This window comes from Callithrix jacchus, chromosome 16 (genome assembly GCF_049354715.1).
Source record: "Callithrix jacchus isolate 240 chromosome 16, calJac240_pri, whole genome shotgun sequence".
NCBI classification, from domain to species: domain Eukaryota; kingdom Metazoa; phylum Chordata; class Mammalia; order Primates; family Cebidae; genus Callithrix; species Callithrix jacchus.
The window spans coordinates 16,325,442-16,342,962 of record NC_133517.1 but is presented as its reverse complement, the minus strand read 5'-3'; the positions used below and the strand labels follow the sequence as shown (position 1 = coordinate 16,342,962).

General features: G+C 35.5%; 1 protein-coding gene across 2 annotated transcripts in view; it reads left to right on the top strand.

The window, feature by feature from the left end:
• CA8 (carbonic anhydrase 8) overlaps nt 1-14,750 on the top strand; it is a 93,736-nt gene extending 78,986 nt beyond the window's left edge. For both annotated transcript variants that reach the window (XM_054246779.2, XM_078353567.1), the window contains one exon: nt 13,731-14,750. In XM_054246779.2, the coding sequence (XP_054102754.1) occupies nt 13,731-13,856 (126 nt within the window). In that variant the 3' untranslated portion in view covers nt 13,857-14,750. The remainder of the gene's footprint in view (nt 1-13,730) is intronic.
• Nucleotides 14,751-17,521: the final 2,771 nt, after the last annotated feature.

Here is a 17,521-nt window from a genome sequence, read left to right as displayed (position 1 = left end):
AGGTGGAAGCGGGCATTAAAAAAAAGGGGGGCTTTTAAGTATCAGCAAAAGGCTTTGGATTAGCTCAGGAAAGAATTTATTTCTAGAGGCTATAAGAAAGACTTCCTGTGTAGGTAGGTGGTTTAAATCTTGGAGTGGGTTTAGGTAGCAACCTGCCTGGACGGGGGTTGGGAAAATGTTCCAATAGACCTCACAAGGTCTCTTCGAGCACTGGATGTTATAGTTCCCTGGTTTTATGATTAATATGCTTTCCTAAGTCTCTATTAGCTTTATCATGGAAAAGAGAAACCAGAGAGAACAGGCAGCAGGTAAATGAGGAGGAAAATTAAATGAATGCTTTTTTATGAGTGAGGTTTTGTTAGTAAGACTCCAACTGGAAACATAAAGCAAACATAAAGCTTAAAAATTTATCTGAGGAAGTTAATAAAAATGCTAAAATAAATCAAGTGCAGAAATAATTGGAAATCATCTATACTTTTATCGGGAATATAAGGAGATACTTTTAAAAAAGCATTGAATAAATTTGTTTTTCTATTATCTGTACCTCATAAAAGAGGGTATTATAGAAGCAATAGTATCAAATAAAACTTTTACGTCAGCATTTCACTATGATTAAAAGTCTTAAAAATAGAGGGAAAATAGAATCAAAATAGGATTTTTACTGAGATTAATATTTTTTTCAATTGGAAAAAACTCAGAAAATTGCCTAAAAATCGACCTCAGTCAAATTAAAATAAGAGATTAAGGAATTGAGCCTATATTAAAAACTAGATTGTTACTAGGTAGATACAAAGAGTTCATTCATGTTAGACTGTGTAAGAGTAGTGACAATCACAGAAATTATCCTTTTCTTTCAGTAAAATTTTACCTGACCTTCGCTTTCTGTTTGTAAGCATCTCATTTTTCTTTTTTATATCTCTAATCTTAGACAGTTTGTTTTAGCTGTCTGCCTTTTTTGGATCTCTCCTAGAAATCTACCAACTTAAAGTCTACAATATTTTTCTCTCTGGTCTCTATTTAAAGGCTGTTGATATTTGAAGACCCGGGTTTACCTCCATGAAGTCTTTCTCCAAAGTACACTGGCCTTACTAATCTTTCTTTGCTTTCTGAGTTTAGTACAATGTTAGTTTAGTTTTTAAATTGTTTTTTGTTTTTTAATGCGCTTAGCAGTGTTAGTTTCACTTACTTCACCAGACTATAAATGTCTATGCAGTAGAGTCAAATAAGTTTGTAACATACTGCATTAAGCAGGTTTTCTTCATGCAAGACTTCTGAGAACCTTTAATATGAAGGTTGTATGTGAATCTCCAAGAGAGTATGGTATAATATATAGCATTTCACAAATTTATTTAACCAGAGAACAATATGAGACTGCAGAATATGTTTTGGTAAGTGCTTTGGAATGATTCAAAGCATCCGTTGTGATCTTGGATCTACCTGAAATAGAGAATACGGTAGAGCCTACTGATGGGGGCCAGAGCCCACAGATGCCCCAGCCTCTCCTCCACATGCCCTTCAGGGATGGAAAGCCAGATCTTGGATGTGTCCTGAGATCTTGTTAAGCTATCTTACACACAGCATGAAGTAAGAATAAATTAAAAAATATATTTTTAAATTTTATATTTGAGTTAAAGGCTGATGAAACCCTTCATGTAATAATAAATTGTAGTCGTCTGTGCCAAGAACTGTAACAGGCGGTTCGTGTATGTCTCATTTCACCTCAGAACAACTCTTCAAGATGGACATTGCTTTTTGAAAATTTTATCAATAAAGAAATTGAGTCCTAGAAATTTTGTCTTTCCCAAGTATATAAAGCTATTAAACCATACAACCAGTGAAACTGTTGGAAATAGCCATTTTTAAAAAATGCCCTTAAAAATTTAGGCAGATATTTATTTTGTTATATCAGTCAGTTCTGATTCTGAACACCTTTCAGCTTTCAAGGAGATGATTATAATTGCATTAAAGTACAAAATGAAATTTAAAACTTCTAGGTTGAAAATAATGAAGTAAGCCTAGCTGACCAATCTAAAGCCTCATCTAGTACCTTACAAATAAATATTTGTCAATTAAATGAAAGTATTTACTTTCTTCTGTGAACTTCAGATTTGGCTTGGAATTATTTGGAAATTATGAAAGTTTGACTGTTTGTATGTTGTCTTTTACGTATTTTAGATATTTTGTTATTTAATGATGTGACAAAAGGAACGTTTATTTTTTTCTCACCAAAAAATGATAACTTTTTGAAGGGTAGTAAGTTTTAAGAGGCATTTTCAGAACTTATTTTACTGGATCGCTCAGCATCTTCTGAAACTGCCTGGCTTCTTGCTACATTATTTGGTGTCTATATACACAGTTTTCTTTCTACCTGCACTGCCTTTCATCTTCTGTATGCTGCATGAATGTCATTTTAGGAGGCTACTTAATGTTGAAATCCTCATGGTTCAGCCTTTGGGCTGTCTCTAGAGGTGAACTCATTCATACCCACAGCTTGTCACCACTAACTACACACGATTCATTTACATTCCTGGACTAGGTCTCTCAATTTACTTCTAGAGTTGAATGCCCAACTGTCTGTAGAACTTTCCTTTTGGATGTGTCAAAGACGTCTCAAACTCGACATGTACAAGATTGAATTTATGGTCTTCCTTCACAGATCTGCCTCTTTCAGTTTTCTTTGAAACCTGAGTCATGCATGACACTTCTCTTCTCCAGCTGTCTGGAGAGTATTGAGAAGGATTCTGGATCCACATCTGAGCACAGTAGGAGTGATGTGATTGATGGGAAGGAGTGTTGTGGTTTGTTATTGTCATTCACAAAAGAAGGTAGTATTATTGGCATTTGATTTAAATATCTCAGCTGTTTAGTATGAAGTCTTTTAAAAATGGGCCCTGGAAAATTGATCTACATTAGATCTACTGATATGTAGCTAGGTGTTAGCAATTATCAAGGAAACACAGAAACATGATAAAATTACTGACATCTCCTGATTTTCCTTCTTGTTAATATTTTTATCTCATTTACATAAAGGTTATGGTTCTGATGCTCATGTATATCAGATTGCTTACATACAGCAAAAGCTAGATAATTTAAAATCTCCGCATGGAAATGAAATTGCTTAAGGGTGAGGAAAGGATCATGGTAGTGTGGAGTAATTTACCCTGAGCCCCCTTATTCGGAATGGAAGCCATCTCCCGAAGAAGGGAAAGGGTCATATGTCTTCCATTAGGGCTTCTATAACAAAATGCCATAAACTAACATCTAAACAACAGAAATTTGTTTCTCACAGTTCTAGAGGCTAGGAAGTCCAAGATCGAGGCACCAGCAGGTTTGGTGTCTGGTGAGGGCCCCCTTCTTGGTTTGTAGAACGGTGCCTTCTCACATGGTAGAAGGGACCCACTAGTTTTTCTGGGGTCTCTTTTATAAGGGCAGTGATCCCAATCACAAGGGCTCTGCCCACATGATCAATCTAATTACCTCTCTAAGGCCTCACCTCATCACCTTAGTGGTTAAGATTTCAACATAGGAGTTTTGGTTAGCGAAGAAACCATATAACAGAAAGGTCAACACTAACAATCCTCAGAAGGGTGAGAAACATGCTATTTTAAAATATTTTAAACAAAAATATACCAAGAATAAAAAATTTCATTTTAACTAAAGGTCTTTGAGATATTTTTCTGTTGGTACATATAGGTTGGCCTCATCCTTTGGACTACTTCAGTTTTATTCAAACATTGCAGTTAAAACTTGTTTTCATTACATACAAAGCTAAAATAATCTACATAATTCCCAGATTATCTAAAATAACCTAGGTAATGTCCACAATCTGAAATATTTGTTGGATAATATGGAAGCTTCCCCAATCAAGAAGTTTGCCACCAGGTAACATCAGGTAATCAATTAATTGTTAAAACTATAAAACTGCATTGATTTCAGATGGATCTGTTCTCCATTTCAGTGCTTCTTAAAACCCCTTCAGAATTTCTGAGATCTTATTGCTTTTATTGCTCTGCATTCTTATTGCTCATTCTTTTATGAGTTTTATTAGAAACTCATAAATGTCCTTAGGGCTTGTCCAGAGAACATATTTTCAGAGACATCTTAGGAGTGTGGAGTTGAATTGTATCTCAAGAAGTTCTTTAATCTAGTTTTTGCCTGAAGAGATCTTCAGCTAAATTATTCCAGATGGTTACTCCACATAGCTAGAAAAAAACTGAAGCAATAAACCTTTGTTGTCTGATAATATCTCCTTCAGCATTATTTTACTCCTGCATAATGCCCAGAGGGAAAAAAAATCTATATGAGATACTCTACCTGTAAAGTGTTAACTGAATTGGAATACTATTTTGTTGGTAATATTTTTAGTTTTTTGTAAATAAATATTTTTTCATGAATATAACTGGTTATATTTGCAGCATTCCAGGATTTTTGTTTTCCTTTTGTTAGAAGCTTGTGAAAATTCCTACAACCTTTATGTTGCAGAGAAACTTATGCAGTTTTTTGCAGATAAGAATGTTCATTTGGATTTTAGTATGGGTACAAACAGTGGTTCTCTAAAGGCATCTTTTCTTTAAAGAATGATTATATTTAGTGAATCTTAGCCATAAAATCACTCTAATGAGGAATAAAGGATGATAAATAAGAGTAACAGTGTTATTAATCATCTAAATTGGTTGTGCATGGAACATTCCTGTACCTGAAATATTTCCATAGGAAATAAGGCTAAAACACACATTTACTTATAAAATTAGATATAATACAAACTTTCTCTCATTATAATAGTTGCCCAAATTCCAATTCAACTTAATTTCATTGACTTTGATTTCTGGAGTAAAAACATTAAGCTTGAACTAGTGAAAAATGTATAATATGTGCATTCAATTAAGAAGTAATTAGATAGTCAATCACCCTTACAACACACCAGGGATTAGAGAAGAAGGAAGAAAAATGTGACTCACTGTAGTGTGTAAAACAGTTTTGCTAATTAGTTTAGTGCTAATTGAGATGGAGAAAGTGTCAAAGTATCATAACACAGGTTTACTTCTGAATAACTTTAAAAGCTAAGTTTAGTTTTTATAATATTACAGACTTCTATGACTTATCCTTGAGTTTTGATCAAAGCTTATTTATTCATTCTAAGTTACACGTATTAGTGAGTGATGAGGCAAAAACAACAAATGCTTTTTTATATTTCAGACATGATGCTGTATTTTGTCTCATTTTATCCTCACAACAGTCCTGTGAGGCCCCTATTTTTATTTTCATTTCAGAGATAAAGAAACAGGCAGAGAGGCATTGAGTGACTTGCTGAAGGTCACAGCCAGTAAAGTGCAGAGCAAGAATTCAGACCCAAGTGAGCCCCAATCCCAACGCTGGGCTCTTCACTACACCACATTTCATAACAGCAAAGTGCAGAACGTTATGTACTTTGTTTATCTTTGCTTTCTTATCTCTTGTAGATAAATTCCTGGGAATGACATTCCTGGGAAGAAAACACATAAGTTTTCATATTTTGGTAACATATTGATGAAGTACCCTCTACAAGGGTTATGCTGATTTATGCTTGCACTGTTGATTGGGTATTTTATAGATGGTATTTTTGCCATTTTTTTATATACTCTGCATCTCTTTCTCATCTTTTTACATTTCAGTTTATTGAAATATGTTCATCTCCTTCTGCCTATTGAAATGGCCATGGCAAAGGTCACCTTTGACTTCTCTATTTGCTTTTTATTTCCTTGTCTCCGCAATAGCACATGTTCATAGTAGAATACTCAAACAGTGTAGAATAAAACGGAGCAGCAGCAAACATCTCTCAAACTCTCCTCTTAGTGATAGCATCAGCAGCACTGGGGATTGTGGTGGATACGGAGGCCCTGGAGCTCAGTGGGGATGGCCAGGTTCCATTCTGACTCCATCAGTAATTAGTCGTGTGAACTTGAATAGGTTAACTGATAGCTGTCTCTTGTTTCATCACTTAAAGAAGGCTGTAATGGTATTTACCTCATAGGGTGGTGGTGACAGTAACAATGAGATAATGAAATGAAAGAGCTTAACATTTGTTTTTTGTTCACAATGTAGGAATTCAAAAATGTTACCTTTATCCTTGTGGTTGTTCACTGATGTCTCTTCATATATGTGTCTCATATGATTATGTAGATATGTAATGTTCCTTATGAAATTATACTGTGCATGCTGTTTTTCAGTCAGCTTGATGATATATCTTTTCACGTCATTGAATAGTTATTTTTAAAATGGTTTTACGTTTGGGCACGGTGGCTCACGCCTGTAATCCCAGCACTTTGGGAGGCTGAGGCCAGCAGATCATGAGGTTAAGAGATTGAGACCATCCTGGCCAACATAGTGAAACCCATCTCTGCTAAAATACAGAAATGATCTGGGTGTGGTGGCGTGTGCCTCTAGTCCCGCTACTTCAGAGGCTGAGTCAGGAGAATTGCTTGAAGCCGGGAGGCAGAGGTTGCAATGAGCTGAGATCACACCACTGCATTCCAGCTTGGTGCCTGGCAAAACAGTGAGACTCTGTCTCAAAAAAAAAAAAAAAAAAAGTTTTACATACATTGCTTTTAAGTATATACCAAACTTTGATGAGCTGTAATCAGTAATACTGTGGTTAACTTACCTATATCCTTAAAAAATTCTTAGAAATGACATTACTGGGTCACAGAGTTTTATTGTAATACATATGCAGATTGCTTTTCCCGAGTTGTATGCTTATGTTCCCAGTAGCTATGTGTCAGACTCTACCTTTCACCTTCACCAGTGTTGAATATTTTAAATTTTTCATCCTTGCCAATCTCATTAAAAATGGCTCCTTCCGTTATTTCACATTCTTTAAATACTTGGTTTTATTCCTCATTTCCCTATTCTGTCCCATTAATCTGTCTATTCATGTGCATCAGTCACAACGTAGGTGGCATCAGTGTATATTTCCGTGTTAGGGCAGAAGACATTTGTCTTCTGCAGGACTTTTCTGGCTGTTTTTACCTGTTAATTTTTCCAGATAAACCATAAAATCTTTTTATCAGAAGAATGGAAATAAAGAGCAAAATAAAGAGAGGTTGAAAAAAAGAAAATGAAAGACAAAAATAAAGAAAAGAGGAAAAGGAATCCTATTAGGATTTTTAATCTGCATTATATTTATAGAGTGATTAAGGAGAATTGATACCTTGCAATATTGAATCTCTGTATTAAGGAAAAATGCATATGTCTGTGCTTATTAAAGTTTTTTTATCCGTCATACATATAATTCTCTCTTCTCAAAGTATTTACTGCAAGTTGCATATTTGGGTTCTGGAGTCAGCTGGAGTATGGCTTGATGGGAACACAGCATCTCTGTTTGCTGCTCCACACCTTGGGCAAACTATTGATTCTCTTTCAGCCCTAGTTTCCTCATCCATGAAGTGGATATACTGACTTATAATCCCCCAGGGATGCTGTAAGGAGTTCATGAGCTATGGTAAAATGTGCATCACAGTGCTTTGTAGAGGATTAGCATTAAATGTGAGCAATTGCTATTATTATCATCATAGATTTTGACTAGTTATAGATTTTTCCATTGGTCAGTTTTTTTAATTGATAAAATAATGGCTTGCTTATTAACCTTTAGATAGTTTTCAATAATATTTCCACTGATTAGAGTTTTCTCGATAGACATAACATCCATCAATAATGACAAGTTTTATCTTCTTTCTGATTTTAATTCTTATTTCATTACATTATCTAGTACTCCAGAATAGTGTTAAATAATCAACAGCGATATCTGGCACCCTTTTACAAATGTCTGATATGCTTAGATTTCTGTTTCCAAATCCAGTGGCGTGTTTCTCTTTTCCCTTTTGGATCTCAAAAGCGTTTGACACTCCTGACCTCTTCCTCTTTCTCCCTTCTCGATTTTCTTCTCATGACCTATTGGTGTCATGAGTGAGAATGTTGAAAAAGAAGGTGTCTGTATGCCCTTGCTTATAATGGAAGGGCATTTATTTTTAACCTTCTGTTTGGTGTATGGCAGTATTCCAGGGGCTAAGTGAAAATAGAAACATAACCAGAGGTCATCTCTCCCTGAAACAGCTCACAGCCTGGTATCAGGGGTAAATCAGGCACACAGCTAACTCCAGGTCAGAGCAGCATGTGCAAATTGCCTGAAGAAGTATTCCACTTGTTTACAGGAGAAAGAGCCTCTTTTGAAGAAGAGAGTTCTTATTTCTAGCATATTGCTCTTTCTTACAAGAATCTATTTTGGAGATTTTACACTGAATTATTGTACTTAATGAGGGATAAAGATTGATAACTCACTTTGGCGAGTTGCCAATGAGCTGAGCCAAAATCACTGGAACTTACATCAGCACTGTGACCTGCAGGGGCCTCTGAGGAGTAAGATGTGTGTGTACACGTGCTTTTTTTATTTTTGGTAGCTTTTCAGGAAATTCTCCAGTAGTGATTTGGTTTGCACTCATTCCCTTGGGCCTCTTCATAAAAGATAATTCAAGGTTCAGAAAAAGTCACGTGAAAGATAGCATCTGCTATAATTATATTGAAATAGCTGACTATTTAGAAAACTCCTTAGGACATGGCCATACTTTGAGGTCATTGTTATGAACAATGATCACTGTATAATAGAAAATTTCTCTTTATGAGTAAGCTACCTTATTATTTAAACGTAAATACATGAATATTTAGAGAAAATTCCAGTGGGAGAAGGTCAGCCTTACCTTTATATATTCAAAGTGTTGCTTCTTTAGATTGTTTTACCAAATAAATTTACATTCTGATTACTATGTAATAAAGTTATTGTAGGAACTTTAGAAAATACACAAAGACATAAAGATGAACTTCTGTTTCAAATAATGACCATCAATTGAAGATAGGCAATTACTTTTTTTCTACCACAGACTGCATTAGAATAACAGGAAAGAGATTCTTTTTAAGTGCTTTGACTCACAAGGATACAGAAAGCAAGAGAGGAGACAACAGCCACAATATTTTGGAAGCTGGAAGCAGATGGTCTTGTAACAGATTTAGCAGATGTGAGGAACAAACCCATTTACATGATAGAATCTCTCAAATTCCCTGGAATAGCTGGCAACAGATATCATCTGGAAGGTGGAGTGAAAGGAAGCCGAAGTCATCTGTGTTGGTTGATAGCTATTTGAGAAGCACTTATCTCTAAGTCCTCTCCAAAGCCCTGGCGGATGGGAGATACTTGTCTTCTGGAGATAATGAAGAGAGAGACACTGTACTAGGGGAAATAGACACAACTGAGTGAGTAAATAACATCCTCAGACCTCATGTCATCTTCCCATATACTGGCAGAAAGGCCCCTCTTCTCCAGATGAAGCTGGAAGTGTCTTCTGGGAAGGGTCTCACAAGCACAGGTGACTTCTCTGCAGAGGTGGACCAGTGGGCTCATCCGGTGCTGAGCGTATGATAAGGAGGCCTCCACTCTGGTTTTGTTGTAGTGGTTGTTTGCCAGTCCTAGATATGAACAATTGAAGATATTTGAAGAAGAACTATAAATGAAAGAACCCCAAAACAGTCCATAAGGTGAGTTAAAAGGCATAAATACTTTGTAAAAGAGAAAAACTATAAAAAAGTTGTCATTCATGTATTTGGAGAGGTAAGGAAAGAAATTGCATCCACAAAAAAACAGGGTGCTATTAGGAAAAGGAATATTTAGAAAATGAAGAGCTTTTGTAAACTGAAAACATGATAGCAGAAATGAGAACTTCTACAGAAGAATCAGAAGGCAGAATTGAAGAAACTTCTCAGAAATTAGAGCAAAAGGTAAACTGATGAAAAATACAATAATGTAAGCAAGTTAGAGAACCAGTCTAAGATGTCCATCATCCACATGATAAGCTAGAGAGAGAACAGAGAAAGTGGAGGACAGGAGTCGGCCACAAAATTATCCAAAGCGTTTCCCTAGAACTCATGAGCATAAGTTACAAACTGAAAGAACCCACTGAATTCCCAACACAGTAGATCAAAACACACACCAAGACACCGTCATTGTGAAACTTCAGAACATGGAGGGAGAAATTCCAGAATGGCAAAAACCAAAGCAACAAACAGGTCAAAATCAAGGAATCTGGAATTCTAATATCTGACTTCTCAAAAGCAACACTGGAAGCTAAAGCAGTGAGCATGACCTTCAAAATTCTGAGGGAAAATTATAACCCACCAAATTCCTCACCTAGTCAAACGTTTTACCCAATGTGTGGGTACAGTAGTCATTTTTAGATATCAAAGCCATCAAAAATTATTTCCCAGAAGTTACTTGATATGCCACACCAAAATGGAGAAAGCCAAGGAAAAAAGATGTGAGATCCAGGAAACAGGAGAGCCAGCAAAAGAGAAAAACCAGGGGAATGAATGAATGCCCAGAATGGCAGTGGAATGAGTTCATAGGCAAACCAGGCAGTCAGTCCAGATGAGAGCAAGTGAGAAAGTTCTAGATGAGCTTTCTTCAGGAATGTTGAAGTTGATAAACAATTCATATCTTCCCTTCTTGAGAGGAGAGTTAGGCAATGGGTAGGTATTTGTGCATTGAATTGGTTATGAGCACACAGAACACTTAGGTGGAAAAACCCAAGGTGTGTATCATTCCAGAGAAAACAAAATACTGTGCAGGAAAGAAAAATTAACACATGTAGTTCTCCTCTGAATACTCTTACATCATTACGGTAAGAGAAGCTGCATATTGATCCAACCAAATTTACTGTATAGCCAGATTTGGAGGATGGGGTGATGGGAAGATAGGAAGGGTTCATATGGGGTGAGGTGTGTGTGTGTGTGTGTGTGTGTGTGTGTGTGTGTGTGTGCGCGCATGATGTTAACAGGAGGAAAGAGGGTCAAATCTTTATTCTCCAAAGGAAAAAATTGATAAATAATACTGAAGCAGAAAATTGAAAGGTAGCAATAGAATCATGCCATTTAGCTCTCTGGTGTTAAAATAATCAGCTAAAATAGTTATGGAGAAGAAAATTGGTGACACATAGAACAAGGGACTAATAGTCTCATAATATTTAAAAACTTAAAATCTTTATAAGCATGCATAATTTTGATGCAAATAGAATTAGCAATTGCTACTGCCATTTTGCACTTTTTTATGCATGCACATGCGTTTTCTGAGTGCTTTGGGTCAGGTGTATGGCTGGAGTTTAGAAATACAGAACAAATGAGACGAAGTGTGACTTTATCCTGTGAAAACTTTCTCTAAAACACTGAAAAGTAAACTTCTAACACATTCTACAAAAATAATGGGCCATATTTCACATTTATGTTGGGGCACAGTATTGTAGTTTAATTTTCAGCTAGTGAGATGTTTTTAAAATCACCCAAAATTATTACTCCTAGTACTATGCTCAGCACATGATACCTGCCATCTTTACAGTCCCACACGTTCCCTAAGAAGTAGATATTATCATCTGAGTCTCAGAAGGGGCAAATAAGGTGCCTAAAATCTTACAGCAATTGGATAAAAGAGCTGGGATTTGGACTAGGGTATCCCTCATTCCAAATCCAAACCCCAGGTTGTGATTGATTGAAACTTTTTTTTTTCAATTAATCTGGTATTTGCAGTAAACAAGATCCAAGTGTACATTTTTGAGGCTGGGAAAGCTAATTTAAAGGTCATCTTCAGAGAGCCTTGGCACAGGGAGGTGTCATTTTTTTGAAAAACATATAAGGAAGTAAAGCTCAATAGCACAGGGTGTTGAGTTTCCCCTGTGAGGGAGATTTTAGCTGAGTGAGTGTGCAAATTCACCAGGAGATTCTACACATAGGTAAATTAGAATTCATTCAGCATTTACCAAGAACCCCCTGAATTATGCCCTGAGAGTTTCAAAAATGAATAGGACACCAGCATATATGTACATCTGTTGCACTGTGAATGTGTGCTAAATGTTAAGTGTTCTGCTTTGGCTTGAGAGCTGCCCTCATATGATTAGAATGATTGTGTATTTGCCTACCCATCTTTTATTCGATGTTTTGGACCATGGCAGCTTGATATTTAGAAGGTTGGCTATATCTTATAATGAAATTTCAAACTCTAAGACCAACCTCTCCCAATTGAGTTCTGCAGTGCTCTGGTCCTCCAAAATGTGTGTTAAATTAAGAGGTGACTGTTCACATACATCTGGAGAATTCTGGATGTAATATTCTCCTTTTGGAGATTTGCAGTGCACGTTAGCATATGAGAGCCTCTGAGATGGTTTTGAATTAAAGAACCATAGTTTAACCGTGTTGATACAATAGTTTTTAACATGGATTCATTTTTTTCAACCAGCTTGTAGTGTTTTATGGAACACAGTTTGGGAAACACTGGACCCCGGGTTGTTTCCTTTTGCAGAAAATCCATACATTGTCACCTTTAGGCCCCATTAAATCTGAATTGCTGTGATTTTATAGTTTGATCATCAGTTTCATATCACTTTCTTGAAAAGTGGTGAAAGAGTAGATTTTTAACTATGTGAGGTAACACACATGTTAATTAGCTTGATTTAGCCATTGTGCAATGTGTATATATTTTAAAACATTTTGTTGACATGTTAAATATCTACAATTTTGTCTGTCAATTAAAAAAAATGAAAACATTTAAGAAGATTTTATTGTGACTATCATGTTTAAAATGTAGTTTGGTCCTGGTAGAGTGGGAAAAAAAAAAAAAAAAAGAAATATAGTTTGGAAATGTATAACCTGGCATTATAAATATTTTCTAATAAATTGTTCCAGACATTCTACATATTTATATGTATCTATGTTTATATATGTATGCATATGTAGACATGTATATGTCTATATATGTGTGTGCAGGTAAATCTACAGATACATATATACTATATATGCATAATTCTGAAATATTCCATTGTAATATAATTTATTAAGGAAAGGAAGCCATTTATTTTTTTGTTTTATTATTTTCTTTTTTCCAAAGGACATTGCCCAGAAGGAGGCCATTTAGTTTGTTTCCAGTTTCTTTTTGCAGTGAATATGCTTATACTAGGCTCTTTGTATGATTGGATAATTATATGTCTATTGTAACTTCTTAGAAGTATAATTCAGGACAAAAAGTATATGCATTCTAAATTTTAATAGATATTTATTACCTACCTTAGGCAATTAATGAGATGGCCAGTTTCCCACTGCCATTGCTGGAAATGCTAGTTCAACGTCAAAAAGTTCAGTATCATTGAACTAAAATCTTAGCTGATGTTGTTTCCCTATATGAGAAGCACATTATTTGTTATCTCAAGAAAGCACTATTGTCATATATATGTTCTGTGTTTATTATTTATCTATTTAGTAGAACTGTAAGTCATTTGGGAATTACGAATAAGGGATCTGTGTGCTCTTAAGTTACCATCCATCTGTGATTATTATACTTGATGACAAGAACTTAAAGCTTTATTTTTATTTATTATTTGACATGATGTACAAATTTTTTGTTTGTAAAATAGTTCAAGCATTACTTATTTTGGCTGAAAGTGTTTATTTCTGTGTAATTTTGCATTAATAGGTTCTGCCATAGAAATCAAATTATGGTAGACTTTGTGGAAAAATTACAGAAATAATGAGCATGAAGATATTTTTGAAATTTCCATGTTTTCTTAGGAAATTTTTAGTTTTTACTATCTCTTGTACTGTAAGAAGACTTTTCAGTCTGCTGTGGAAGAGTATCAGTAACGTAATTGATTCATTCTTTTTGCCTAAAGGAGGAAGATAATGGTCCTATGGTGCCTGTGGATGAGAAAAGGAAACTTTTGAGCTGCAGCTTCAGTTTACCCTCAAAGCCTGCATTGTTTGTCTTCATCGAATTCAGCCTTGATGGACATCTGTGATGGTTGCCTATACACTTGCTGAAATGAAATATTAGAAATGGCTGTATATTCCAAAGAAACCGTATATTATATATCCACATTACTGCTGCTAGGACTCATATTTGTACATGCTGTTTACTGCTTATGTGTAGAAGGAATGAAACTAGTTTCCAGAGTTGTTATTAATATGAATATATATCATGTGTTAATATTGAGAAAGGAAAACACATTCCCAGTGGTAGTAGTTCTTCATTTTCTGTTTCCAACAGAAAATTCACTCGTTTTAGAGACTAGTGTAATTCTTGATAATAAAATAAGAGTTTTGATTAAGAACAGCATTGAGCTTCTTGCAAAGCTGAATGCAAAGTGAATGATGAGTAAAATTACATCTCATTTTATTTTTTTCAGCACCCATACCACATTAATTGTTAGGCTGGATTGCCATGGAAAACATTTTTGGCATTAATGCAGCAACATAATACTTTATATATTACTACATAGTTAAAGGATTTAACTGAATGTATGGTTCAAGATATATTTATTTTGACATATTCAAAGCTGTGGTTTAAAGGAATTTGAGAAAGGTATAAGAAATAGGATAAAAAGAAATCAACGGCACGTACCAGGAATAGCTTTACTTTCCATAAGTAGAAATTTAATGGTGTCCTATATTACTGTAGTATTGTACACTTTGTAAGACTTAAAAATGTTTTATTCTGTTGATTCCACTTCTTTGGTATGTTAAGACATTTCTTTCAAAAATGACCAACAATATCCTTATTTTAGGTGCCACTAGCAAATGTAAGCAGATACTTAGTTGCAGTTAGATGTGACAGAATGAGATAATTTATGTAAAGCAGTAGAGTGCCTGGCACAAAGCAAATAATAAATGTTATTGTTGTTATAATTGTAAAATGAATGACTTCAATGACATAATCTCAGTTTGGAGGGATTTTGTGATGCAGAATATCTAAGTTATAGAAATAGAAGACAGGTGGAATAAGTATATGTTCAGAGTTTTTAGATGTATTAAGTAGAGGTGGTAATAATGGAAGCATTAAATACAAATGAAAATCACACCAGATATCCCTGAAATGGTAGCAGAGAAAGTTCATTGTCTAGTCTTGGGCAGTGAGAGAAAGGACTCGGGCTATGGCAGTGTGAATAAAAGTGGGGGCTTGCTAAGGGTTGAGATCTTTTGGTAGCCCTGGATCACATGGGGGCAGCTCCAGGGAATGCCTCTGAAAGTGGAGCGAGGTCCTGGATATTTGCCTTGTGTATAATAGTTTCTAGTGTCCAACAGTGAGGAAATGGCAAAGCGTGGTTACAAAACTGTGACAAAAATATTTACATCTAGCACTGTTACTGTTCATATGCCAAACATTGGCTGCACAGGAATAGCCTTATTTTTAATTAACATCAAAAGACTAGATCTGAAGCTTTCCATGAATGAGGGCTATTCATATGGCATTCCTGGAACAAAATACTGCACAGGTCCCCAGCCTCTCCACTCCTGACTGGGCTGGTGCTGAACAGTCATGGATTGTTCTTGGACTAACCTTCTGATGCTTCTTGCAGTCTCCTTTCATCTTTCCCTGAAATTCCCACATAAACAAATATAATAACAAATAGTGGCCGGGCACGGTGGCTCAAGCCTGTAATCCCAGCACTTTGGGAGGCTGAGGCAGGTAAGAGATCGAGACCATCCTGTTCAACTTGGTGAAACCCCGTCTCTACTAAAAATACAAAAAAAAAATTAGCTGGGCATGGTGGCCTGTGCCTGTAATCCCAGCTACTCGGGAGGCTGAGGCAGGAGAATTGCCTGAACCCAGGAGGCGGAGGTTGCGGTGAGTCGAGATCGCACCATTGCACTCCAGCCTGGGTAACGAGAGCGAAACTCCGTCTTAAACAAACAAACAAACAAACAAACAAACAAACAAACAAACAAAAAACAAATAGTAATTAAATGACTTTCAGGATAACATCTAGTTGTTCAAATTTCACCCTTCCCAGGTTTGTGTGTGTGGGTGAGAGTGTGTGTGTGTTTATGTCTGTATATCAGGATAACATCTAGTTGTTCAGATTTCACCCTTCCCAGGTTTGTGTGTGTGGGTGAGAGTGTGTGTGTGTGTTTATGTCTGTATATCGAAGCAGTTTGAATTTATTTACTGTATATTTTCTGAGTAAAAAACTGAAATGACTTACTTGGTTCAGATCATGGTATTCATTGATGACTGTGTGGAGGCTTAATATTCTATATATGGAAAATCCTTTCATTCCACAGCTGGTTACCTCAGATTCAAAATATGAATACTGTTTATAGTACGCTTTTGTAGGAATGAATTTGAAAGGTAGTTTGTCAGTAAACAAAAGTACAACAACTAATCTCCAGTCTGTTTTGGTGGTGTAATAAGACAGAGAAGTAAAACCTATGTGATGAACCCTCTAATTGGGGAAGGAGTCTCCCAAAAGGAAAAGCAGGGAATAATTAACAAATTTCATAGATCTTGAAATTTAATTTAGAGTGAAATGCTTTTTCATGTAGGTTATACACATGTAAGTGCCTCTGATTCATGGTAACGAATGTACTTATGGTGTGTAAAGTAATAATGGTGTCAGAAGTTTTGCCAATTAAGATAATTCAAGTCTACTCTTTTTTTGGTTGGTCAGTTTAGCTAAAGGGTTGTCAATTTATTGACCTTTTCAAGGAACCAAAGTGGAATTTTGGGTTTTGTCTATTGTGTTTCTAATCTCTCTGACATTAATCTCTTCTCTAATCTTATTATTTTAACTTCTGCTTGCTTTGTATTTAGTTTGTGTCATTTCCAGTATCACAAGGTGGAAGGCTGGGTTACTGATTTCAATTTGGTTTTGAATAAAGGCATTAACTGTTATACATTTTCCTCTGAGCATTGCTTTAGCTGCATCTGGTAAGTTTTGGTATGCCATGTTTTTGTTTTCATTCATCTCAAAGTATTAGAAAATACTTTGCCTTGTAATTACTTTTGGATGCAATGGTTATTTAGGAGTGTATTGTTTAATTTCCACATATTTGTGAATTCCCAAGTTTGTTACTGATTTGTAATTTTTTCTGTTGTGGTCAGAAAACATACTTTATATGATCTCAGTCTTAAATTTATTGAGGCTTGCTTTCTGGCTTAGCGTATGGTTTATCCTGCAGAATATTTCATGTGTAGGTAGGAATATGTATTGTACTGTTGTTGGATGATGTGTTCTGTAGATGGCTGTTAGGTCTATAGTGCTGGCAAATAGTATTGTTCAAGAAGTTTCCTTGTTGATCTGCCTATTTCTGTCTATTGTGAAAGTAGTGTATTGAATTCTTTGAATATGGTTGAAGGATGTCTTCAATTCTGTCAGTTTCATTTTGGGACTTTTGTCCTCCTTTATCTCTAGTAACATTTTTTATTTTAATATATTATACTTTGTCAGAGATTAGTATAGCTGCTGCTCCAGCTTTCTTATAGGTGCTCTTTGTATGATGTATCTTTTTCCATCTTTTCACTTTCAACTTATTTGTGTTATTGAATCTAAAATGTGTCTTCTGTAGACAGCTTATAGTTGGATCTTTTGTTTTTTTGAAATCCAGCCTGACAGTCTCTCTGCCTGTTAATTGGGTGATTTACCCCATTTACATTTAAGGCTCTTGTTGACGGAGTTGGATTTAT